The sequence below is a fragment of the Ornithodoros turicata genome, chromosome 9 (assembly GCF_037126465.1).
Source record: "Ornithodoros turicata isolate Travis chromosome 9, ASM3712646v1, whole genome shotgun sequence".
Taxonomy (NCBI): Eukaryota; Metazoa; Arthropoda; class Arachnida; order Ixodida; family Argasidae; genus Ornithodoros; species Ornithodoros turicata.
In genome coordinates, this window is record NC_088209.1 from 12334738 (window position 1) to 12361586 (window position 26849).

General features: G+C 47.3%; 1 protein-coding gene across 4 annotated transcripts in view; it reads right to left on the bottom strand.

Moving 5' to 3' along the window:
* Positions 1-1045: 1045 nt before the first annotated feature.
* The window catches only part of LOC135368117 (hemicentin-1-like), a 46205-nt gene continuing 20401 nt past the window's right edge, over positions 1046-26849 (bottom strand). Inside the window, exons 11-24 of one of the 4 annotated variants that reach the window (XM_064601203.1) lie at positions 25900-26093; positions 24754-24970; positions 20684-20821; positions 20434-20621; positions 19475-19826; positions 16476-16637; positions 15644-15805; positions 14316-14486; positions 12891-13061; positions 10178-10348; positions 7356-7469; positions 6598-6717; positions 5482-5611; positions 1046-1932 (exon numbers count right to left, since the gene is read on the bottom strand). In XM_064601203.1, coding sequence (XP_064457273.1) covers positions 1566-1932; positions 5482-5611; positions 6598-6717; positions 7356-7469; positions 10178-10348; positions 12891-13061; positions 14316-14486; positions 15644-15805; positions 16476-16637; positions 19475-19826; positions 20434-20621; positions 20684-20821; positions 24754-24970; positions 25900-26093 — 2657 coding nt within the window. In that variant the 3' untranslated portion in view covers positions 1046-1565. The remainder of the gene's footprint in view (positions 1933-5481; positions 5612-6597; positions 6718-7355; positions 7470-10177; positions 10349-12890; positions 13062-14315; positions 14487-15643; positions 15806-16475; positions 16638-19474; positions 19827-20433; positions 20622-20683; positions 20822-24753; positions 24971-25899; positions 26094-26849) is intronic. The other 3 variants (XM_064601205.1, XM_064601204.1, XM_064601206.1) reach the window with 3 other exon arrangements.

The window sequence follows — 26849 nt, forward strand, 5'->3', positions numbered from 1 at the left end:
GTCGGCTGACCTCCTCGCCCAATGGCTACGAACGCCACACACCCGGCGATGGTGGCAGGCTGCGAGTAAGGTCACTTCTTCCTTCTCACGACGAAGCGGGTCACGTGCAGCACGCGTTACTATGGAGACGACGCTACGCTACGCACCGACAAGTGGCCAGTAATCCGCCCAAGACAAGAAGAGTCTTATGTGTCATTGGTTTAAAAAGAGCTGTGGCTGTTTTCGTTTTCGTGAGTGTAATAAAAGTTAAAATGTTACTAGGTATAAGTGCAAGGGTGCACGCGCGCTTCTTCCCATTGCACTGATACTTCCCATTGTACTGGTACGCTGCTGCAGTGTCACGGAGTGGACAGACATTCGCTCTGTTTCTGTGAAATGAAAAATTAAAAATGTTACTAGGTATAAGTGCAAGGGCGCAGGCGAGCTGGTACATTGTAAAACGACGATAAAACATGAGACACGGAACAGAAAAAAGAGAGCACGGCAATTTGGATATATCATCGTGTTGTTTCTCGGAGACATCGTGTTGTCTCGTTTCTGTTCCGTGTCTCAGGTTTTATCGTCGTTTTACTAGGTATCATTTTTAGTGACGAAGTGACGATTCTAATTACTTGGATCGTACGTAGAAATGGGGTAAAAATGGCCCTGTTCAAGAAGCGCAACCATGCGAAGAGGCATCCCATTGGTCTCCTCAAAGGATTTCGCTTTGTGATTGGACAAATCGTTTGAGGCGAGACCAGCGCATTGCCGAACTGGATGTCCATTTCTGTGATTTCAGTTTCCGCTTCATTATAGCACCTTCAGCGGTATACCCGCACATAACTCTCCGGAAACATCATCATCACATTAAACGTCATCATCACATTAACATCGCATTAACCCATGCGAAATGCACAATGTGCAAAGTGTGCGTGGTTACACTTTTCTGGCGCACAGTTCTGCTAGTCCGATTATTTTTATGTTTTTGTTTTGTTTTTTTTATACCGCACGAATGTGTTGTGGTGCGCCATTGGATGCTCGTCCTGAAAACAGGCACAGCGTTACGTGCGGAGACGTTGGCGTCCTTTATTTCTATACAATCCCTGTACAATGCGTGTGTGTCGCAGAGAAACGCACCCACGAACGTGTCGCAGCCCCTCCTACCGAAACACAGCGAACATACTTTCCAAATCAGATCGAATAGAGTCAACAAAACAAATCCCATCTGTATTCGCACGTGACTATACACTCTAAGAAAAAAGGGTGTGAGGAGGTGGTAACCTCCATATAGTCAACATATATAGCGTCTGATAAAGGGTGTAAAAGGGACGGTAAAAGCAATTATCATGTATATCCAAATTGCTACAAAAAGGCGTACGCCCCCTTCCCCCTCGCTCACCCTATCACTCGTGTAACCCTATATCATTCGTGGCAATGGTTGTCAAACATCGTGCTCTGCGGTGAACTTCTGTTTTAAGAGCGAGGTAACAGATAGAACAACATATGCAACAACTGTTACCTCCTAAAAGGTGTAACTGCCCCACCCTTTTTTCTAAGAGTGTACATCGAAATGCTCTCACGAAAAGCTAGTAAGGGTACCTGGAGATAGAAATGAACACAATTATGCGCGTAGTGAACAAATTCGTCGCATTCGTGCGGTCGCGTGACGTAGCCTGTAACGTCACGCGGTACAGCGCTCCAGGCGGTGGCTCGTACAATGTCCGCACAAATCCGTAGCCGTTCTTTTGGCTCACAGAGAACGGTAGGTCAGCAGAGAGCATCGTGAAAGTTGTGTTGGGATAAAGTTCCCCGCCGTGAGCGTACGCTGCCACTCTGATGACGTCAGCACCCGCCTCGACACCGCTTGGAAGGGCAGCCGTCCTGAATTCCACGATGTCCGGATTCCCGTGTGAGCAGTTATCTTGAGATCGTTGACAGTTCAGCTTGCACGGGCTTTGGAAGGAGAAAAAGGTAGCGTGAAGTATGTGGCGTATAAGATACACTCAACTCGGGCAGCACAACACCATCGGTCCAATGTCGGTCCAATGTCGGTCCAACATTTGCCGGCCAAAAATGGCGCACAGCAATTTATCTTATCACAGTTACAATCGTACATGTCATCATGATTACATCTTATTACAATTTTCACCACTTTCATAAGTGGGAATATCGAATGTCATGTTGCATCCCAATATTTTGCCACTGGTAACAGTATACGAAGGCACTATATTTTCTAGTCAATATGGACAGGCTGCTACATTACGCAGTGACTGCATGTGATGTCAACTGGTATTCTCGTAGTTTCTACTTATTCAGAAACTGTATGAACTGGTATTCAGTACTGGTAAGCTATTTGTGGTTCAAATTCCAGTAGATAGCAAATATGCTGCAAATAATGGGTCTACATGCCCAAGAAATAGCCAATATTTGGAGAATTATTGGAATATTAGTCTCATATACCCAACATTTAGCCCATACTGGAAGAATCCTAGCAAGACTGTTCCAGCATTGGAACACTTTTACAGATATGGAGGGAATATTGGGCCAAGACTGTGTACTGCTTGGGAAAGAAGAAAGGAGTAATTTTAGTCTCATTAGGAACCCTAGATCCACTGCCAAGACCACTACTGACTTCCAGGTCCAAATGCACGCAAGAGGACGTCCGTCAGTATGCCAGGCCTGGAGCGGGAAAGGTGAGTTTCCCCCATAGTATGTCATGCGCGGCATTCTGCCATGATATGTTCGATAGTTTCCGGATGATGACAGTGACCGCAACTGGAATCCTCCCTGCAGCCGATTCGGTTCCTCTTCGAGGCGTCACACGAGCGAGAGAACTTCGTCGAGATGTGTTGCCACATATTGCTCTCCCGTTTTACCGCAAACGAGATGCGGGACATCATACGCGAAATCTTGGACGAGTACCTGTCGGCTTACAGGGAGCAATCACTGGGCGAGCTTCAGGAACTATGTCAGGAAGAAATAAGAGTCCTGGAGACGATCATCAATCGCACTAGGAGCTAGGGATGAAAATAAAGATGCGTCATACCTCGCTACACAGTCTGCTCAAGTCATTGCACAATGCGCATGCAATTCCCCCGCAGCACCCCGCTCGAATTCTCATCTCCGTCTCCTCCATGTGTGGCAAGACGGTGCTCACGCAGAATATAATGAGACACCCAGAATTATTTAGCATTCCACCGCAGAAGATACTCTACATACGAAAGTATGCAACTGGATGGGAAAAGGATTTCGACGGCGTGGAGTTTAGGACAGGATACCTGCAGATTGGGATGAACAGTATCCCACTCTTATAGTTATTAACGATCAAATCATGGAAAAGGGGGTTCTATCGGTAGTAGAGTCGCTGTTTGTGTGTGGTAGCCACCATAAGAATGCGTCCGTGATCCTGATCACACAAGCCTTGTTCTATCACAACGCCTCTTTTCGTATGATATCGCTGAACGCGAGTTATATCATATTGTTCCGAAACGCTCCAAAACGCGAAGTCTGATTCCGTAGGACCAATCAGCATGAAGTGGGTGGAGCCATAGAATAGTTACATAATAATAGTAAATAGGTATGTTTGAACATCTGAAATAAAGCTGCAGCGGGGCCGCTCGCATCTCACGGGCGCTAATGAAGGCTATGCGCGCCAATCGGTGGGCTTAGAACGGGCCAATCGGTGGCGGCGGCCAATCAGAGCGGTTAGAAAGTCAGGGAGAGTGATCAGTAGATATAGAATGGACCAATCAGCGGAGCTCAGCGATCGGCGTGCCCCAATCAGCGTGAAGTGGGCGGAGCCAAGGGATTGGCATAAAGGGACGGAGCTACGACCAACTAATAAGCAGTTAGTGGGCTTTGCATGGGCCAATCAACGTGAAGTGGGCGGAGCCAAGCCAACTAATTAGCATTAAGGAGCGGAGCTACGGTCAACCAATCAACGATCAGTAAGCCGGGCATGAGCCAATCAACGTGAAGTGGGCGGAGCTAATGGCGGCCAATCAGATGGCTTTGGAATTGGCTTGTGTTGGCTTAGAACTGGACTTTGGCTTAGAATTTGATTGGAATTGGATTAGAGAAAACTCTTGACTATAGGACTTCTAATTATACTACTACTGTGATCTGCCTGGGACCTCGCGCAGACGCTATAGGGGCCACGCTCGCTAATTGGTCCCGAGAAATGCTGTCTGCTATTCGGGGTTGTGAAACAGCATTGCTCCTGGCTCTTGACAACTGGCTAAACTGGTTTACGGTGGCAAAGGGACTGGGCGCTGACCCCCACTGGCCAGCGAAACATAATAAGTTGCCCCCGTAACGTCATCCGTGACGTGGCATCATACCTTCTCCTCCTTGTTATACCTGGAGTGGTGAGTTAAGGGTGAACGCGCGAAGCGATGTTCATGTGAGTTTTTTTTTTTTTCTGGGAAACAAATTGCGCACATCAAAACTTTTAGCGGTACTCGGTAAGGTGACACATTCACTTTCACCAGACGTCTCAATCTGATTTTTTTTTCTTTTTTTATGTCTCTTTGTACTCCTTTAATTAGTGAGCGTATGCAAATGAGCTGCTCACTACTCGGTTCATGGCCGACGTGCCAATAATCTTTACCACAAAGAAATTTCTTGGATGGCGCCACCTGTTCACGAATTATTCAGCCAGGGGACCTTCGTGAAACACCCGGTATACGCTGAAATTGTGTAACCACTACAATGAGCAACGCAATATAAAGAAAGTTAACTAGTTCACGAAACAATAAAACGCTTACAAATCAGTATTTTACAGCATTTCCAGAAGTCTTTTATAAAAAAAATGTCGCCAACAACACAAAGCATTTAAACGAGATGCATTCAATCATCGTCCTCCCCAGATGCTCCAGCCGAGCTACTGGCTGATCAGGAAAAAGCTATGGAATATAGATCCTGAAACAGTTTCCCAGTCTCCATTCTCTGTCCCACGTTGGAGTACTGAGAGTGATACACTGCGTACCCCACGACGTCCTACTTCTCAAAGCTGGAAATTAATTTTATGATACTTCTGCTCCACATCGAGGGACGCTATTTTTTGAGAAATACAGGAGGATTGCGATGACATTTGATTTGATTTGATAACATTCTGAAGACACAAGACTTAGTTCGAACTTGAACATTTTCAACACAATTGTGTCTAGTTGGGTAAAAGAATGATTGTACCGAAAATCTCCAACCTACAGGAAGGGTATACCGACGTTTCGGAGCCAGTCCGGCTCCTTCCTCAGATGCGACAGTGGTGGCTGTTTGCAGCAGTGTCCTTGTCGCGGTTCGAACGTCGTGATTCGTTGGATCACCAAATTCGAACGACGACGAGAACGCTGCTGCCAACGGCCGCTACTGTCGCCTCTGAGGCAGGAACCGAACTGGCTCTGAAACGTCGGGTATCCCCTTCCTGTATCTTGGTTGGAGAATTTCGCTATAATCAAGGCTTAGTTCGTAGTGTATCATCAAATTTGAGAAAAAGTATGTTACCCGTCTTCTGCATCGCGCAGGTAACCAGGAGGGCAAGACAAGTCGATACACTTATAACCGCCTCTGATATTGAAACAACTTTGTCCTTCTTCACAGGTGATGATATGATGCTCAGTGCATTCATCAATATCTGAAAGCACAAATGAATGGTAATTCATACATTACATGCGACGCGACAGTCAAGCCATTACGTATCAACCCTCCGAATTTTTCATACCGAGGGATTTAAAACACTGGTAGTTTCGAGTCCACAGCGTCCACAAACGTGTGACATACGGCAAACATTGGAGGACGCTCCAGATTGGGGGACACGCATCACGTGATGTTGGAATTAATGAAAAGGCAGGACAGGCAGGGGCGCAGGACAGGCATGAAGCGCCCTCTTCCCGCCCAGTCCCCGCTTTGCAGTGCCATGGTTGAAAGATGATACACTAACCCAAGTTTTTCCCTTCCCCTCTCGGGGAAGATGTCCGGGAGGCTGCCCCTCTCGCCTCCCCTCGAAACGGCTCGGCTCATTACTTGTAGACCCGTTTTGAAGAACAACAGCCACTACTGAGTAATTCGGTCAACACCGTTGTAACCTGCAAGAATATCTGCGCAATGCGCGCCGCCTGTCGGCCTTCCATGCTCCCGTCTCCTCTGCTCTTCTGCATTTCCCACGATCCCGGTGTGACTAGAGTCACCAGAAAATGTAAGCTGCGAAAGTCGCTTTGGCATCGCTGCTCCGTGCGAAATCTGGCCATCTCTACGAATGTCCGGTTTACGCTGCAGTGTAGTGGACGTGGAGTGACGAAGCGCACATTCCAGCTGCCCACGACTTACCAGCTGGCTAAAGTAGCTACTTGCGTTCTAAATAGATAGCGCGCGAGTAGCATCACGGTTGCCGCGTCTTGGAGCCCGTCAGTTTTTTGTTCGTGCGACAATCTATGAACTTCGATTACAAGAGAAATACTCATTATGCATTAAGGGCTATTAAGTATATGAATCCTCCAAGTGCAGTTACAGAAACGCACACAGTTCCTATGGATTGACCATTCACTTTACAGTCCCTTCTAAAAAAGACGCAGTCTTCGCGTAACAGTGCGTTATCGATTCACCGCCTTGCTTGACGCGTACCTTGGCAGGTAACTCCGTCGTCCGATACGCGGTATCCGTGAGGGCAGAGGCAGTTGTAACTTCCGTCGGTGTTCAGGCACTGATGCTGGCAGATCTCCTCTACCAGACATTCGTTTATATCTGCGAGTTGAAAGTACCAGGATGTAAAACACAAAATATCATCCGCCTTCAGTTATGCAGCGAAGCAGAGGTTCATTTGCCGCGCGATGCCACACGTCAATAGCATTTAACGTCAACAGCCAGCAACGTCAACGTAACAACGTAACGTCAACAATGTCAACAGGTTTTACGGGATTGTTCACTCTGCAAGCGCGAGTTTGTAGACTTTTGTTCCCACATGTAACGTATTCCCTTATTTATCGCACCTTCGCTTTACTTTTCGCCAAATTCGCATCATTCCACATTGAATGTAACCCTAGCCGGAGTCGGTGAACATCAGCGCTCTGTGGCGTAGTCAAGAAAAAAATATTTCGAGAAAGGTTAATGGGGACTTTGCATGGTGGAGGAGGATTTTACCCCCATGCGCCTCTCCCAAACGATTTCGGGTACAGGTACGATTTCGTGGGGGGGGGTGCCTGAACCCCCGAAACCACTCAGTCTACGCCACTGTCTGCGCTCCTCTGTCTTTGTAGAAGTTGCGTTATCAACTGAGAATACCGTGATAGTTGGTGCGGAAGAAAACAGAGCGTGCAATCGTAGTACCACAGCGGTGCGGAAGGGGGAAGCCGTCGCTCGCAAGTCCGGCAACCTTGACATACCTTGACAAACTCCGTCATTCCAGATATGACCTGGGGGACAAATCTGAGAGGTGACGGGCATTTGGCGAAGCTCTTCCAACCCTTCCTCCCGCGTCTCAGTGTAGCTCAGAGACCCTGTGGAGGAACGCAGATATAAACAGAGTTCGACAAGAGCTGTTGGGGTCGAAGCACATGATCCAGCTTTAATGGCGCGCAACTATGTTGGGCCGTGTGAACTGGTTGCGCAACTTGGTTGCTATACGGTTGCTTGGGGACTCGTACACAAGCGACTTTTCTGGTATTATCTTATTGCGCAGCCATAGTAGTTATCAATTGACTCCCCATCCGAAGACATCCAGTCGCGATGGCTGGCTGCCGGGGCGTCACTTACGGGACGTAAATTCCGCAGCCCAGACAAGAACACGACGGCAGCATTGAAGCTGCCCCAGCGGTTCACGTAAAACGTTTTACGAGAATGTGTTCTCGAATACGTCATTGCAACCTGCCAACCGTATGTTTTTTTTGTTTTTTTTTCAGTTCTGGCTCTCGTGTAATCGGATGAACATGATGATGATGACATTTTCTCTCGCACTACTTCGCTCAACACTACGATGCGGCGGGTTGCTCACCGTGTGAAAGGAGCCTACTATCTGCAGCTTCAATTGCGCGCAACCGTTGGTGGAACGAAGCTGCAGCAAAAGTTGCATCGTGTGAATCGACTCTTACAGTCAATCACTGGCTCGCTTAGTAACCCATAGCGAAGCGACGGAAGATAGACGAACACGGAAAACGAAAAAAAAAAAAAAAAAACAGTCGCATTATCAACCGTTTATTGACATAGTGAACGGGTGAAACAGAAAGAAACGCATGCTATGTTTTTAAATCTGAACCGGCTGTCCGAGCCACGCGCCTGCATCTATCACCTGGATTTGTCGTGCTGTTGGGGTGGGTACTAATGCCCATCCATCTTGCGCTCTGTTTATTCTTGATGTCTCGATAACTTGCCGGGTAGCGCAAGATGGGGGGATGCATCACTGCCTCAACAGACGCCCCATCACCAAAACAAACACGTACGGACGCAAAGGCGATAGAGTACGTAACAGATATGGTTGGTGGTTCTGCGTACTGCGCCAAGCTCTCTTTCTGTTATGGGCGCGAGCAAAACCATCAACGACACCCCTTATGCACTCAAAGGCGAAGGGATTACGATGTACTAAAACTGTATTGTCTTGGCTCAGGAACACTACGTAATGTTGAGAGAAAGGAATCATAATTTGTGATTGTGTTCCAACGGCATAATGTTTACATTGCTGAAGCTGGGGGGTGACAACCGCCTCCCTTGACAGTGCTCATCCCCGCGATCTTCAGCTCAGCAAGCGAACAAGTTTCTGTCTGAGCTATAGAGAAGGGATTCACCCGTTCACGGTTGTCAATAAACGGTTGGTAGTGCGACGGTTTTTGTTTCATCGTTCCGTGTTCGTTTATCTTCCATCGCTTCCCAATGAAACTTTACCAACCAGCCCCAGTGTTACTTTCTTTTGATCTCTTAGTAACACTCGTAAAACAGAACTTCACCGCAGGATGCGCTACTATAGCCAACCATAACCCCCAACGACGTCGTTCTATCCCCTCACTTGATCAAGAGAAGGGACGTATTTGTGACACTTATACACAAGGAGTGACTTTTTCGGGTTAAATGCTTTTCTCAGATTCGGGGGGTAAAAATCGGGCGCTATTTTAAAATCTGTAATTCGGGGAGAAATCGGGCGATAATTGTGCCTTCGGGTGTTATCGGGTGTTTTTGTTTCTCCTCTTGTCTATTAAGTCCTTTCCTAACCTCTCTTTCTTGTTCTTTTGTTGTTGTTTTTGCGAGATCGTGACCTTCCAGCGGTAATCCTCGAAGGCATAGACAGTGTTGACACACATGGGTGTATTGCTGGGAACGTAAGTGACCCATTCTTACACGTGTTACACGTGGCGACCTTTGTTCGTCTTCAGTGGAAACGTCACTTCAGGATTTCATAGTGACTGGAATTCAGTGAGAAATCGGGTTTAACCCGAATTGGTCGGAGGTCAGTTCGGGGGGGAATAACCGGGCGGAATCGGGTTTAACCCGAAAAAGTCACTCCCTAATACACGATCGATTTCGTGTAGGCGCCGTGAAGTAACTGTGGCTATGAACGTACAGACGTCGGCAGGTGGAGAGAGTACAGCAGGAAGAAGAGGGAGACAAGGAGTTTATTATGCGTCTTGGGTCAGCTTCAGGACGAACTGTGCCGACATGCGTTTGGAAAGTCGGTTGGAATGCCCACGAAAAACCTCGATCGGCACAGCCAGTGGTAGGATTCGAGCCTACCACATCAAACCCGTCATCACAAAGTCTTCAACACAACCTTATACCTACCATTTACGAGCGGATGTTCTTATCCACGAGGCCATGCCACTTGTACACATATGTATATGCTAGTTGTTACAAAACAGTGTATGTCACGCGCATCTCACAAATGAGATGTGATACCAGTATCACTCTGTGCGATGACTGGCATTCAAGTTGTTATGTGGTGACGTTCTGCTTTAGTGCACCCGTGGCTCAGAGGTTAGCGTGTTGGCCATGTCACGTCGAGACTGGAGGTACGCGGGTTCGAATCCCGGTGCAGGCTGTGCTGTCTGGGGCTTTTCCCCAGTTTTCCTTATGTCGGCACTGTTCCCTTAGAAGTCTGCCCAGGACGCACATTCCCCCCGGGGCGTCAGTCGTGACGTTGGCCACCTCTGTGAGGCCAACAACGGCGAGCTCTTTCTCCACCACCACCATCTGCTTTAGTAGTGTAAAACATTGCTACTACCTGGGCAGGGTGTCGAAGCACAGTCGGCTTCGTCAGCGTCGTCACCCATGCATGACCTTCCCCCGTGGGTTGGGACGGGATTGTTGCACGTCCTGAACCGCCTTCGCTTCCCTCCTCCACAAGAGACAGAGCATTGTCCCCATCGAGACCAGTTGGACCAGTCGCCATGAACTGTATGGGCATAATGCGTGAAGTCAAAAATTAAACGCACAGTGCTTTAAAGGAACACTGAGGTGACCCGAAACTTTTTTTTTTCATTTTTCGGTGCAGAGTGTTCTCTAATGAATAAAATGAGTTCCTGCGAAAGAAAGTTCAGTGCAGGTGGCCTACTGGGCGAGCGCGAGGGCTCTGTTCTGCACACCTCCGAAAAATGCTTCTTCTCGTGGAAAGGGCGCATAGCAGAACGAGAAGGACATCGTGACGTATGCGTTATTCCTCTCACGTGACTAGTGACGCACAGCCAACACCACCTAGACAGAGAGAGCCTGCGCATTGCCTCCTCTCCCTTCTTCGATGCGTGGGCATATACCGGGTGTTTCAGTTAAATCCCCGGGCTAAATAATTCGCGAACGGGTGCACCAATCTACGAGCTTTCTTTTTTTACAAATACCTGTCCGATACCGCCTACAAGCTGCACACCGTGTGAATTAGTGGGAGGCGCTCATTATTAAAATAAAAATGCAAATGAGTTAAGTAAAAAAGCGTAACTTCTAAAGAAGGGCGCTGTCGGCATTAAAATGGGTACTACCCCTTTTGGGACCTTCAGTGGACACCTTTTAGAGAAAAATCTGCCACCGAAGCGTGTCATTTGTTGCAGTAATTAATTGGTTTCGGTTTACGTATTTTTGTCGGGGCTTGTCGCTGCGAAGCACAAAAGGACGCTCTTTCACTCCCTTATCCATCCATGAATTACGTCCTTACACCAATGAATTACACCAATAAATTACACCAATGAAATACGCCCTTTTGCGCTTCGCCGCGACCAGCCGCGAAAAAAATACGTAAACCGAAACCAATTAATTACTGCACCAAATGACCCGCTTCGGTGGCAGATTTTTCTCGATAAGGTGTCCACTGAAGTTCCCAAAAGGGGTAGTACCCATTTTAATGCCGACAGCGCCCTGCTTTAGAAGTTACGCTTTTTTACTTAACTCATTTGCATTTTTATTTTAATAATGAGCGCCTCCCACTAATTCACACGGTGTGCAGCTTGTAGGTGGTATCAGACAGATACTTGTAAAAAAGAAAGCTCGTTGATTGGTGCACCCGTTCGCGAATTATTTAGCCCGGGGATTTAACTGAAACACCCTGTATAGTCAGAATTCGAATTCGAACATAATTCTGCGATTCGCCGCTCTGCGAATTCAAGAATCCGTAAATGATTGCAGTGCACCTTCAACCTGCAGACCTAAATATTTATACAAAAAGTGAAAAAAAGTCAGTTTTGAGAAAGATCGAGACCGTTTTGCGCTTAATTTCTAAGTTTTCACATTTAGTATACGCGGGGACATTCAATGACAACTCGCAGACGACGGTGGTTCTTCTTCCATGACCACGACCGCTGAATGCAAGCTCGTGATTGGCTACGGCCGTTGAAAATGCGATACTGATTGGCTGACTCTTAATTGTTACGTCACGTCGACGAGCGCGCAGGCTTTCTGCATCTACACTCTTAAAAATGAACTACACCGCATAGCACGCTCCTACACTCTAAAAACAGAACTCCACCGCATTGCACGCTGTGTGCCAACCATTGCAAAGAATGATAGGCTTATCGCTTCTGATTCGAAGAGAGAGGGGGGCGTACGCCTTTCTGTGGCAATTTAGATATATGATAATTGCCACAAAAAGGCGTACGCCCCCGTCTTTCTTCGAATCAGACGCGATAACCCTATCATTCTTGGCAATGGTTGGCGCACAGCGTGCTATGCGGTGTGTTTTTAGAGTGTAGCGAAACATAACCTCGAATGATATCGTTATCTGCCGTGATTTGTTGAAAACGGGAGGCGTACGGCTTTCCTGTGACACTTATATGCTGTTCATAATTGTCACAAAAAAATGCATACCCCTCCCGTTTTCAACAAGTCACGGCAGAGAACGATATCATTCGAGATTACGGTTGGCTGGGAGCGTGCTATGCGGCGAAGTTCACTTTTAAAATATGTAGGTGGTGTTGGCAGAGCTGAAGCATGTATAAACGTCGCGTGAGCTGCGAAGAAGAAGGAAAAAGAAACAAGGCACGGGAGCTTCCAACACGTCACGCGAGAATCGTGCCGGCCGTCTGCGGCTGTTTTATTTTTCAATTCGTTTGTACGGCTATAACGTACCGCAGAGCAAGAATATTTTGCATTGTGACTTCTGGTGGACAGATAAGGAAGGATTTCGAGTGACGTTAAATGTTACTTCATTGCTCCGTTAAGAGGACACGACCACACAAGGCCTGAGCTTCACATGTGGTTGTGGTTGTGTGCACTTTCTTCTTATGATTTAACGTTTTTAAGACTTGCACCAACCAGCCAAATTTCTTATGTAGCTTTAAAGGGAGACAGGGATAGTAGAGTGTTTTTAGGGTAAATATGGACGAAGGTAGTTGGGCACTTCCGCAATTCCACGGCCCAGAAGTATTCTAGCCAGCTAACCACCCAAGCCACGGGCCCAGAAGCTGAACATGAATTTCACCCAAGCAGTCCACGTGAGGCTATAACTTACTCACTTGGACAAGACTGTGGATTGCAGAAGTCCACCTGGATGGCGTTTCCGATGCAGGATCTTCCGCCTATGGAAGGAGGAAGAGCATGACAAGTACGGGTGCGGCTTTTGGTACCGCCGCCACAGGAGACGCTGCAATGAGACCAGGAAGACCACTGGCTCCACGATCCGTACACTGTTGAGAGTAATGGAAACAAACGACAGCCGTTAAAACGGAGAGTAATGAGAAATGGTTTGAGTTATAAGCCCTGCACCATTCGCGTATGGAAGCGGATATCTGCGGACATCCGTAAGAAGCTTGCGAGTTCGGATGAAATAGGGATATACGCCTGTTGTGATCTGCGATCGGATGCGGATGCCGCCGCATCAGAAGCGCTCCGGTGTTGTGTCCCCCGCGTGGACGAAGTTCGGTGAGAGCCCTCTCTCTTTTTTCTGCGCTGTTTCGTGCCGACGGGAAATAGAGGTTATTTCCTGGAAAATTTGCTAGATATATCGAGCCCAGAAACTGGAACATCTCTGCGTTCCGTGGGTGACGCGTGTGTTGCTGCCGGATGCTGATGAAATGCTCAACTTTGCGGGTCGGATGCAGATGTAGAAGTTGGTCGCCATTGCGATGCGGATCGAATGCGGACAGCAACAAGCTGCAGGGCTTTATTTTGGGTGTACACTGCTCTGACGACGTTTCACGTTAATGTGAGCTTTTCGCCATGTTGGCTAGACATATGCAGCGAAGTTTGAGTGTAGAAAAGGGGTAAAAGACACAGCAGACAATCACTTGAACTGGTGCTGTGTGATTGCCTGTTCCGTCCTTGTCCCTTTTCTGTACTCCAACTCACCTGGAGATGTAACACAGGCTTCTAGAACGCTTCAAACTACCTACGCAGGCTAGACCATATTTTACAATTATAGGCTTTACTCCACGTCGCCATGCGCCGACTTTTACGTAGCTATGGTCATCACCAGTATTTTAGCTTGCGGACGAACTTTTGTCGCGTTAGTTCCTTTAGATTTGACGAGAACCACAACCGCACTCTTAAAAATGAACTTCACCGCATAGCACGCTCCTAGCCAACCATCATCTCGAATGATATCGTTATCTGCCCTGATTTGTTGAAAACGGGAGGTGTACGCCTTTTTTGTGACAATTATGAACAGCATAAGTGTCACAAAAAAGGCGTACGCCTCCCGTTTTCAACAAATAAGGGCAGATAACGATATCATTCGAGATGATTGTTGGCTAGGAGCGTGCTATGCGGTGAAGTTCATTTTTAAGAGTGCGGTAAGGAAAGGCCTGTTGGAAATACGAGCTCTGGAACATCTTTGCACGCGTTTGGCGGTTGGCTAGGAGCGTGCTAAGTGGCGTAGTTCTATTTTAACAGTGTAGTACTAGTGCGTTACGTACTCGGCACGAATGATGTATTGCATTTACCTTCACATGGCCTTTCGTTGCAAGTCGTGAACTGCGACGTTTCTCCCTGGCATTTATTTCCCCCGTGCTCCGGATGAGGAGAGTCACACTGGCGGGTTCTCTCTTTTTGTCCCGTCCCACAGGTGGAGCTGCATGAGCTCCAGTCACTCCATTCGCTCCAGCCGCCATGCACTGCAATTGGCAAAGGAAAGATAAATGCAATATGGCGTGCCATAATAATGCGTCTCATAAATAATGAGGTATCAAGATGAGGGAATATGTAGCTGTTCGCTTTCGCAGTGAAAAATGCAGACAGTATTTGATGTACGTGATGTATTGCTACCGTGCAGGTCACCCTTCGAGCATCAGTTTGATTTGTTCTATTCACGGGTAGTGCATGCTATGTTTTATCGAATACTTCTTTCAATATCTCCGCCGACTAGAGCTGTATAATTTAGCGTCCTGGAAATTGGAATCCACATTGATTGAAATGGTCCTGGGGGAGACGTGTGTGCAGTTGTGACGAGCGTGCCCGGTCTTGTTCTCCAACGATGTCCCCGAAGCTTCCTTTTCTTCAACTGAACTGGCGTCAACTTGCCTCAACTTTCAACTGGCTTAAAGCTAGGATAGCCAGTTGGCCAAAGCACCGCAGAGACAATCTGTTCAGAATATATTTAATAACCATTCGGGTAGACCAAGGTACACCGTTCTCGTTCTCGTGTGTTAGCTTACGATGCGATAAAGTACTATACAAGCAGTACTAATACAACTTCAATGCTACCAAGTGTACCATGAGAACACGTTCAAGGAGGGAACACACTGAGCACACTAGGGCAAGGAACAACAGAAAACCCTCACAGTAAACAACGACTGGAGAGAGATACCCGGCACTTGATGACAGAAATGTATCGCGTGGAACGCCGCAGGAACTGCCCGTCCGAGAAGCATCATCTGTGTATACAAATCAGCTATATCAGGAGTGGGTGCTAAATTCGGATGCGCCTACATCTAGCTTTCCTTCTACATCTGTTACGACACGAGATGTACCGGGCTCAACCGTACCGGGCTTAACGTACCGGGCTCAAATTCTCAGACTCAGCTTGGGTCTGAGAATTTGTTGCACGTCCTTCTTGTTCCGTGTGTCTCGGTCCCCTACCATGAGTGGTGTTACATATTTAACTTCCACGTTTAACGAGGATCGTGATATCCGTCAAGACGGGCACGTATGCCACACGACACGTGCTATCATACAGTACAATTATTGGACTGAGCAAGTTGATTGATGCTATGAAGTTCAGTCTGTAGAGCACGGACAGCTCTTCATCGTTGTTGCACGTTAATGAACGTACCTGGACATTCTGCAATAATGCATTCCTCCGTCTCCTTGTCTGGACCGGGACATTTTACAGTGGATTCGTTGGGAACTTGACATCGGCGCCTTCGGTAGCGTATCCCACGACCACAGGTGGCGCTGCATACCGTCCACGCCTCCCATTCCGTCCAGGCACTACCTATACAAAATACGTACGATAAAAGTATGACAATATATTGTGCTTTTCCCCCTCTTTATATATATATGCATATAGATAGATAATGAATGTGAATATATATACGATATTAGATAATGAATGACACGTGTCCTCTGGTGCTGTCGCATCGTTCCATGAGTATCTGTTTCTCTGCGTGCAGCCATAGAAGGCATCTGAATCTGTAATTTTTTACTTCCAATACGTCTAGTCACATTTACTTCTTTCTTTAATGGCTTTTCCCCCTCATTATATATATATATATATATATATATATATATATATAAGTTGGAATGAACGAATGCGGTTGACCACGAAAAATAAAGATATTCAATAAGGATCAGAAGTGGAGACAGTGTTTCTACAGAACAAGGAATAAAAGGGAAACTTTATTAAACTAAGAGGGGGTATTCGACGTTTCGACAGCAGCGCTGTCTTCACCAGGAATGGGATATTATGGTGACGCAAGACAATTCCAAAGAATGGGAGGGGAATGGTTTGTTTTACTAACAATTAATTAGCGACTATTGGGAGATTCTCCCTCATTATAGCGTCTTCTTTTAAGAGCGCGAATGCTCATAATAAGATTGCCATCTCCTATAAACGGCATACAATCTACTTTACAGCCCACAAAGTATCAAAACTGTTAATTTACCTTCACACGACACGCAGGGAAGATATTCTCGATCTGGCCCGTCACAAACTTTTCCGCCGTTGCGAGGCTCGGGGTTGTTACAGAGCCTTTTGCGGACTCTCTTGCCGCCACAGAGTCCAGGACACTGGCTCCACGGTTCCCAAAGTGACCATCTGCCATCAACTGCAATGTCGCGCAAAAATGTCAACAACACCTTAAGGTTACAATCCAGATTCAAACACAAGTTCATCAGGTAGTACAACAGATAAAACAATGTACCATGTTTTCTTGTAGGGGCGGATCTAGAAAAGGGGGGGGGGGGGTCAGGATGACCTGACCCCTACCTCAATGTTTTTGTCCACATAGTGTTTAATTGACCTAGATCGTGTATCTACCATGCTGGGTCCCCACTCTGAGAAAAATAAATCCGTTTTCTTGTGACGATCCTTGCAAGAATTGAGGGTCTTGAGGCCTGACCATCCGAGTCACCTTGCAAGCTATTCCAATGAACTTCGGAGCCGGTTACCTAAATGAATGAATTTTGTAGGCATGACTTTCACGGCCTGGTTTCGGTTTGTGTTCTGCCCATCCAATTGGACACAAAACCCGTACTTACGTTTCATCCGTTTTAGCCGGGCGCCGCCAGCGCTCCGTGGGTATCTTCCCTGCCTTTTCCAAAGACGCTTTAAAAGAGCTATGAACTGTACCAAGCGAGCCCGCCGACTGTGTCGGCTCCAAACGGCAATTTCAACGTGTTGTCTGTGACACGTTTTGTATAGGTAAATTTGATAGGTGCGTATCTTCAGCACGTAGCATGCTCCTAGCCAACCATCTTCCCGACAACGTTCTCGCCCATGATTTGTTGATAACGAGAGGCGAAGTTTATTATGTATCTATTATGCGCGGCTACAAAATAAGCTACGCCTCCCGTTTTCAACAAATGAGAGACAAAAGCGTTGTCATTCGGGATGATGGTTGGCTAGAAGCGTGCCATGTAGTGAAGTTCGTCTTGAAGAGGGTAAAGTAGAATGCTGTGTCTACCTCCGCGTTGGCGTCTGATTGGGTGCTACAATACTTCAGATGACGTAACGATGGATAGAGGTATCTGGACGCCGGTGGGCGTGTACTCGCCCGAATACGAAAGCGAGTGCGTTTTTGTATTAACGCTGCACAAGTTATGAAGGAGAAGAATTGAACAATACATTGTAAATAGAATTACGAAGCGTAGAAAGACACTATTACACCTATTAAACCCGTAACTAAATACATGCAGATAGGAGTTCTTACCCCCTTTAAAGGGACTATCGCATCCGCCTCGGTCGATTCCGAAACTCTAATGATCTTTTACTCCGCGTTCATCCTGGTTGTTATAACGCTAAAAACGACGCTGATTGGTGACGTTGTTCATGTGCGATTTAGTGTAACGCATGGCACGAGCAAGCGAGGGATATTGAGAGTATTCCGGGATTCTCTCGCTGGAAATCGGAGGAAACGTCACCAGGACAAGGCGAATCAGTGAGCGGCATTTGTCGCGGACAAGTCCAATCAGGGAGCGACTGGAGGGACCTTGGTAGCCTTGGCGAAAGACACGGGTGCGTGTCAGGGACGAGAGGACGGCGTCTGCTCGTCGAGGAGAATCTGTGATCGGTTTGTGGAATGTTGTTTCTGGTTAGCGTCGGACGTGTTAGCACAGAAATGACCGTAAATTCCACGCAACATGGTCGCGTCAAAACTGACACTGATAGGCGAAAGTCGACGTATTTGCCGAGGAATATTCACTTAGTATATCGCGGTGTGAACGTCAAGCAGATGACCTGGCCTGCGCTGCGCTCCCATCCGTATGCATGACTGATGTCATCATGTCTGACGGCGTCAAAAAAAATAAAAAAATAAAGGCCGTTATGTATATCGAATACGCTACGACAGTTTGCCTCCGCGCTGGAGAGAGAAGGAAGTTGTTGAAACCACGTGGAGAAGTGTCCACGAACAAGGCAGTAATAGGTGTGTGTTCGTCGACCATCATAGGTCCATAGAGAAACCGTGTGCGGTCTCACCTTGAAATATTACCCCTCATTTGGAAAAGGGACCAATGAGGTTGCTTCACGAGGAGAAGGGAGAGAGTTTCAGAGGAGTGAGGGAGACAGGGGAGCTGCGCAGAATGTATTCCCTCGTTGCTGCCTTGTGAGTGGACAGCCACTTCGTCACGTTGTTTCCTCAAGCATTGGCACTCGCTCTAAAGCGGAGAGACAAACTGCCGTAAAGTGAAAGGAGGAGGTCACTGACAAGGTTAGCCAGCCCAGCCGTAGAACTGGAACCCATGTCCTCAGGATCGCCGGTCCAGGGCTCTACCAATTGAGCTAAGCTAATAGACCCCATCCCAACTACTTCCAAGGTCCCGTCATTTGAAGGGACATACACTTGCACCCACTCACTCATTCCACTTTTACATGTTCTCTCACTCACGCACACGTTCATACGGCAGGGCGACGCGGGCAACATCTGTTGAACACGATGGAAATTGATGTTATGAGGCTGGAACACAGAAGAAGGGACAACACAATACACGAGCCTCAACTCTGCCAGGTTCTTCTTCTTCTGGTGGTGGTTTTGTTTTGCTTTATTTTTATTCTTCTCTTTTCTTTCTTTTTATTTGTTTTTGTTTTGCTTTATTTTTATTTTCTCTTCATTTTTTTCTTTTTCTTTTTGTTTTGTTTTGTCTTTTTATTTTTTTAAATGGAGTCTCACTTTTTTCCTCTGCTTTATTTTTCTTTTTATTTGTTTTTCGTTTTTTTTTAAATGAAATAGCATGCCGACCTTGGTCTTTCGACCCATGTTATATTAGATTTCCTTCCTGTGCGCGGAGATATACAACCGGTCTTATCTGTACGTGAAGGTATGCAACTACCGTATATCTTATGCTTGTTACGTGAGGATAAGCAACTGTCCAAGCTATACATTAAAATACATATGAAACAACCTAATGACGACCATCGAATGAAGAATGAAGCTGGTATTGTTACCTCTGACAGCGACCGTAGCTGAAGCAGACGACGATCCAGCAGAACTATTAGCCGAGCACCGGTAAACACCTTCGTCTTCCTCTTGAACAGCCAAGATCCTGAGGGTTCCGTTAGGGAACACCGATAGCCTTCCTCCCTGTACGACGTCTCTGCCATCCAGTTTCCAGCTAACTTGGGGGCTCGGCTCTCCGACAGCGTGGCAATCCAAAGTGAGCAAGGACCCGATGTCAGTCACTCCTCCCAGTGGAGCCACCAGCAAGATCGGTTCTTTCGTTACAGTCACGTCTGCTACGGCTTCGGCTACACCGTACTTGTTGGCCGTCACGCACCTGTACTGACCACTGTCCGTAATCTGCGTAATAGATGGTGAAGACTGATAAACACTTTAAACCACCGTAACTCGTTTGTGCGATCGACTCTGCGGTGCGATCCCGCAGTGCGATCATAGTGCGATCCCAATAAAGGCTTCTGGGGTATGTTTGGCACCGGGAGTTCCGTGGGAGGACTACCTGCCTTCCTGCTACGGACTGCTCTTCGTTTTAAAGAGTGAGGGCAGTACTATTTTTGAAACGTGACGTGGGCAAGCTTGCACTTGTCTCATCTTACAGTTGGCAACACTATTCAAACAATAATGCAGAATGTAAAACCCCGAGACTACGGAACACAAAGGGACAGACACAACACGAACACGAACCCTTCGTGTTCCCTGGTCTCGGGGTTTTACATTATGCGTCAACTTCACCAGCTCTCTTGCTTCTTAGCCACCTTGAACATTGCTTCCAACAACGTGTGCCGGAGATTTCCGGCGATCCCCAAGAACCCCAGGTGATCTAAATTATTCGCAGTCCTATAGGCTGCGGCACGTCCAACATGTCGCCACACTGGGCACACAAACCTTCTGTGTAACGTCACGGTATCATTATTACCATTGTTATTAAAAGAATCGAGAAAGCACACACCTGACTAAACTGTACAAGAAGCGTATTGTTATGCAGCTGGCTGAAGTGTTCATCAAAATGCAGCTGCTTTCCGTCTTTAAGCCAGAACACTTGAGGAAGCGGGTCACCGTCTGCTAAGCAATTCAAAGTAATTGTGCTGTTTTCGGGCACTCTTTGAGGCGACGGATGCTCGAGGATCTTTGGCGGCACTTAAAGAAGCAAACAATGTCTCCGTCACATATATGCAGTGAAATTGCGAAGTACACCTCACCTCTCACTTTGACTTGTGCCATTGCTTTACGCTGACCAACCTTGTTCTCTGCAATACATGCGTACATGCCTCCGTCTTGCTGAGATACAGGGTCGACGGACAGTATGCTCATTGTTTCGTCTTGCTTCAACACAGCGTCTGAAACAAGAGCACCATACGATATATCATTGCAATGTCCCTGTTTAAAACGAATCCATAATCTCTAGGATGAGTGCTAATAACATCGACAATATCCACATCGGCACGGTCCCCAGGAAAGTAAGATCCACATGCGAAACCGCGCCAATTGAAATGTGTTGAAAAGTAAAACATTAACAAAACAAAACGTGTGAATCAGATTCCCCCGTCTGCATGGCGTCCACCATCTTATCGTATGTCTTACTCTCAATAGCCGCGTTTACATGGACAGATGTGTAGACTGAAGTCTCCAGTCGACTAATCGTTAAGGTCGACTGTCCACGGTTTACATGACTAACAGCGAATTCTGCTGGCAGTTTTCGTGCAGAAAAGTTGGACTGGCTCGAGCGTGCATGTAACACGGCCGCTTCAATCCAGCGTGAGTTGCGTTCGGCGGCGGCGGCGGCGGCGGTGGTGGTGGTGGTGGTGGTGGTGGTAGTGGTAGTGGTAGTGGTGGTGGTAGTGGTAGTAGTAGTAGTAGTAGTGGTAGTGATGGTGGTAGTGGTGGTAGTGGTTGTAGTAGTAGTAGTAGTAGTAGTAGTGGTGGTAGTGGCAGTGATGGTGGTGGTAGTGGTGGTGGTGGTGGTGGTAGTAGTAGTAGTAGCAGTAGTAGTAGTAGTAGTGGTAGTGGTGGCGGTGGCAGTGATGGTGTAGTAGTAGTACTAGTAGTAGTGGTGGTGGTGGTGGTGGTGGTGGTGGTGGTAGTAGTAGTAGTAGTAGTGGTGGTGGTGGTAGTAGTAGTAGTAGTAGTAGTGGTGGTGGTGGTGGTGGTGGTGGTGGTGGTGGTGGTGGTGGTGGTGGCAGTAGTAGTAGTAGTAGTAATAATGGCTATAAAAAAGAACAGTGTGCCAGCTCAGCCTCAACCTCGACTGAAGCCACGCTAGTATTCTACACAACATGACTTTGGACTAAGGCATCGTGGAGATCTGCAAGCCTCTATCGACATGATCTTCGAATGAAGATACCGCAATCGCCTTCGCATTCTAACCTTGAAATCTAGATGCATCACAGAAAACCTTTTATCGCGCTAACTCATTTTTGCTCCTCAAATACTTTTGCAGCTTTTCGGCACATCATCCTCCTTCTTGCATTTGCAATTGTTTCAGCACTCCACTCTTTGGAGACCCACATGTCCAAGTATTTTGTGAGTACAGTGTACGGGTGGGCATATTTTTGAGATTACGAGCCTGCCCCAGGATTATCCAAGGAGCGCGCCGCCGTCGCAAAACAGTGCGGGAGAAGCTGACTTCAGGCTTGACTTCAGATGTTCCTCGAATTTCATGGCCGGCTGCTAGGTGAACGGGATAAACAACGTCTCAAAATCTTCGATTCTGAGATCTCGTGCAAGTCTTAAGGCGATATCTCCAATGAGAGATGGGTTCATACGTGCCTGTTTTTCTTCTGTGTGTGATTTTTTTCATTCCGCAGCGGGAATCAGACGTGGGCGGAGATAAAGTAGCCTCACATTTTCGCACATAGCACGTTTCCTGCATACCATACGAACTTCCGGCGGCGCACGATGGTACAAATCGAGAAATGGTAACCAAACTTTGTGCAATAAAATTGTTAGCAACGTGAACTTCGCTCCGTATATTTCCAATGGGACATGGCAGTGGAGCACAGTTGCATCGCCCTACCACTGGGGGTGCCAGTGGCGCAGAAACAAAACGCAGCCTGATACCCTAGCGGTAGCTAGACGCAACTGTGCCGTAAGTGCCGTATTGTCTTCTAGATAGGAAAATCGAGACGCACGGAGATCTACGTTTACGTGGATAACTTTTCTGTTACGTCGAGTTTGGTTCCAACAATTTTATTGTTCGTTTTCATCCGAAAAATGTGTTATCCCGCGCCGCCGGAAGTTCGTGTGGTAACCAGGGAACGCCATACGTTCAAACATGTGGGGCTACTTTATCTGCACCCACCCTGTACTTCGTTGACAACCTAAGACTAATTAGCACATCCGGATTCGTTTTGAACCATTCGTCAACAAAATATGCAGCACACAACCTGTACTGCTTTGCCTGCCTCCAAGTAGGGCTGAACGGATTCGTGGCGATACGTTTCCCGTCCTACGGAAACAACTGAACTGCGACAGTAATCCAAAAAGGCAGACAACTGGCGAGATTTGAACTATGCACCTCTCGATTACCAATCGAACGCCAACGACCAATTTGACCACGGAAACAGAGACAGTCTAACAGAGCACGTTAGATGTGAAACACATTCTGGTCGAACGCAGGGTGCGACTAGAGGCACTAAATAGGGAGCAGAGTAGCAACACTGAGCCACGCCGGCCAGCGAGACCGCCATATTGGGCCCGTCGTGGCTCCGTCACCTAGCGATGGATGCCAACCTTTCGCTTCTCTGCCGGAGAACTGCGCACAGCCGAGCCTGCTCGCAACCGATGGATGGAGGGGACTCAATATGGACAGCGCGTTCTGGGAAGGAAAAACCACGTGACACGACCGGCCCAATCGCGGACTCTGAACGGCAGCTACAAACGCGGAAAAGCAATACTCTGTACCCCCATTTTCTGACTCTAGGTGCGACAGACAACAATGCGACCAGCAAGACTCTCACACCTAGAGAGAATGAGGTCACCCTTCTTTGGCAGGATTTGGGGGTTAGCCTCGGTAGGGTCGTCTTTGTAATAAATGTCAGTTGATGGTTGATGCTGGATCTATGCCGTCTGTCCGTGTGTCGTTCGTCCAAGAAACACTCCGTCCACTGAAACTTGTGTTGCCAAAAGGAAGTTGGCAACACGATGTAGCACAGTCAGGAAGCGCTTCACTTTGTTTGTGCATGTCGCGCAAGTCAATCTCCGATCGCAAAACAACGGCAAAATGAATGTCAGGAACTCCAACGGGACGAAAAATTGGCATCACTTCCGTGGTCTGCTACAGTGGCGCGGCGATGCTCACCAGGGGCTCAGAGTGCTCCGTGGCCGAAATTTATATCGCGATTACGGTGGCATTTCAACGAATACTCATATATCTCAGTCAAATTCCGCATTGTTTTGGTACACACCGCAATATGAGATAAACAGCTTTGCTGCTTATTTTCACTTCCGCCGTATTTAAGCTGGCTGCCGAGCGTCTTTGCCCGTGTTCTCAGGGGAACGTACCCTTGGTGTCTCCACTTAACGGTGTTTGTAAGGCTGTCCGGAAGTCTGGAGCCCCACATGCGCGATACTCCTCGAGTTTCCTTCTGTTGTCGGCCTTGTGTAATTCAAGCCGCCCACCAATCCCGTCAAGCGCGATCTCTAAGGCCAAACGGCAAGTACACGGGAAAATGCATCATAGACCGGAAGTCCACTGCATCCCGACATGAAACAAGGGGCGCGCAGGGTGCACCCCTGAACGCGCACCTGAAGTTCCCTTGGTGGTTTTAAATGAACCTGGGAGAAAGGGAACGTTCTAGGAATACCAACTTAACGCACCCATGTACTGTGTTTTGGACATACATTCTACATTCTACCAGCTGTTCTTCTTCCTCTGCCTCTGGCCATCATCCACCCATTCTATTCTGAATCCGGTAGTCACTCGGCATCACGTATCAGAAGCGGTTTACATGACGGGACTGTCGTGAACTCATGACAGAGTTCAGCCAACATTTGTCGTCTGTACTACCCAAGCCGAGTCAATGTCGTCTTCTATTTTAAGTCCATACAACGGATTACATACAGACAATAGGTCGATTGATTCAGTTGTAGTCTTCATGTAACCGTACCTATTGCGCAGATTACATTTTCCGCTGGTTGAGATATACCTCTATGACTGTAGCTCTTACGTTGTCCCAGAATGTAATAATGGTATTATGCTGTCCACATGCTCAAGTATGCCACATTAAACATTATTTTGCTGTGCATGCAGTTCATGTGGAAGTCGACATACCATTCAACAGTTCGCTGTCATCCCGCATCCAAGCGATATGAGGAGTGGGTGTTCCGTCCGCCTCACACTCAAGCTCGAGTCGGTCTCCGACACCGACTTCAGTGTCACGTGGTAACCGGATGATGCTTGGTGGTACCAGGACCACGAGCGAGACCAGCTTCTCATCGGTGCCTGCTGAATTTTTCGCCGTACATGTGTAAGTACCGGTGTCCTCTGCCTGTAAAGACACTGCCATCATCGTCTGGAAGAGTCTATAGAGCAAAGCACGTTGTGACGTTGCCATGCACAACAGAGTGCACAATATAGTTTCAAAGCTGTTGGCGTGTGAACTATGTTCAAGACATTGCTACAGCCTGCAATGCTTAGTAATCCTGTAGGACTGTTCCATGACCATGAAGGCTGTCCTCTGTGCCATAGCCACCTACAGGAGATAAATGATGTATATAAAAAGAAAACGTGGACCGTTCACAGTACGCTGTCGAGGGCAGTAGTCGTCTAAGAGTTCCACAAGCGAAGCAGACCCTGACGCGTGGTGATGGATCATGATTCCAAAAGTTTGAAGTTGTTGGACGCTCGGAACACAGTTTGTTGCATAATATTGCTCATCAGAGCACCTTGCTTGTAACGAGTAGGATACTAAATACCGTGGAGTATTATACCTAAGTACAGTGTTAAAATACTTAAAATGCGTACAAGTCTGAGCATAGGTCGTTCGTGGCAGGTCCAAGACGCTGTTTAAGCACAGGGGGAACTCGACTTTTACGCGTAAGTGGCGGCACGTAGACAGGGCAACCGGCGGCGACGCGTCAAAGAGAGATAGAGCGACGTAATCCACAGCATACAAGAAAGAGCATGATGTCATTCGTGCTGCCACTGAGCCCTCATTCAACACACCACACCCAGATAATCCTCGAATTACGAGCCTTCGTTTACAGATTCCCTCGTTTCCTGAACCGTACGTCTTGGAACCAACATTCCTCGTATTTCTCCCTCGTTTTATGAACCTGCGATTTCCCGGGTCTCCAAAACAAAGTTGACAAGAACTTTAGGACATCCAACAGAGCAGTGGCTTTGCTATATCATGCGCGGAGAGGCGTAACAAACGCTCTTGAAGTAAAGTTATCGTGATCGAAACAAATTGGTCACCTGAAGAGACATCAGGACAAGGTCCCCCGACGGCTGCACTTCTGCCCGAGAGCTCACAACTTGGTCCCCTTCACGTGACCAGGAAATATGTGCCGGTGGATTCCCTTCGGCGCTGCAGTGCAGAGTCGCTTGGGCTCCTCTTTGGGACGTCACCTCGCTCTCTTCATTCTCGTCTCTCAGTATTTTCGGCGGAACTTTGAGAAATAGCAGTGGAGGTGCAAATTCAAAGAAATCCTAGCTAAATTTAGGAGAATCGTTCATATCAAAGCAATACAATAAGTTAAATGGACTGTAATGCGAATGGTAATCCTGTAGACACAGTAACCGCATTTTAGTAATCGGATTTCAAAGATCGCTTCACGAAACTCGAAAAGATTCCGACTCTCTCATCTAGCAACGCCGGTACCCCTTGTGGGGCCATCTATCGGGAACGGAAAGAACTATACTAACCACCTCATCTGAAACCACCCCGCTTTTCGACTATTAATTTATTGTATATACACCATGGAATTTCGTGATAGCAGACAGACCCCATCGAAGATGTCACCGTGCTCGGTCCGTGCATCATTATTGTAATCGTCCAGTTGCACTTATTTTATACAACTTTCAAATCTGCGTTCTCTCCCATATTTCTTATGCGGATTGTGTACGACTCTGTAGTTACTTGGAACAGAGATATTGATATCCTCTGCACCCGTCACATTTTTTCTCAAACTATTTTCATAATTTCATTCATTTGACACAGTGCGCAGCTTGTAGGTGGTATTGCACAGATACTTCATAAAAAAGAAAGTTCGTCGATTGGTGCACCCGTTCGCGAATCATTTAGCCCGGGGATTTAACTGAAACACCCGGTATATATATCATCTTACAATATTTAATATTCCGTGCCTTACGTCTCGAGACAACTGCGATCATGAGGACGCCACAGACGTCGGGTCTGTGGATTA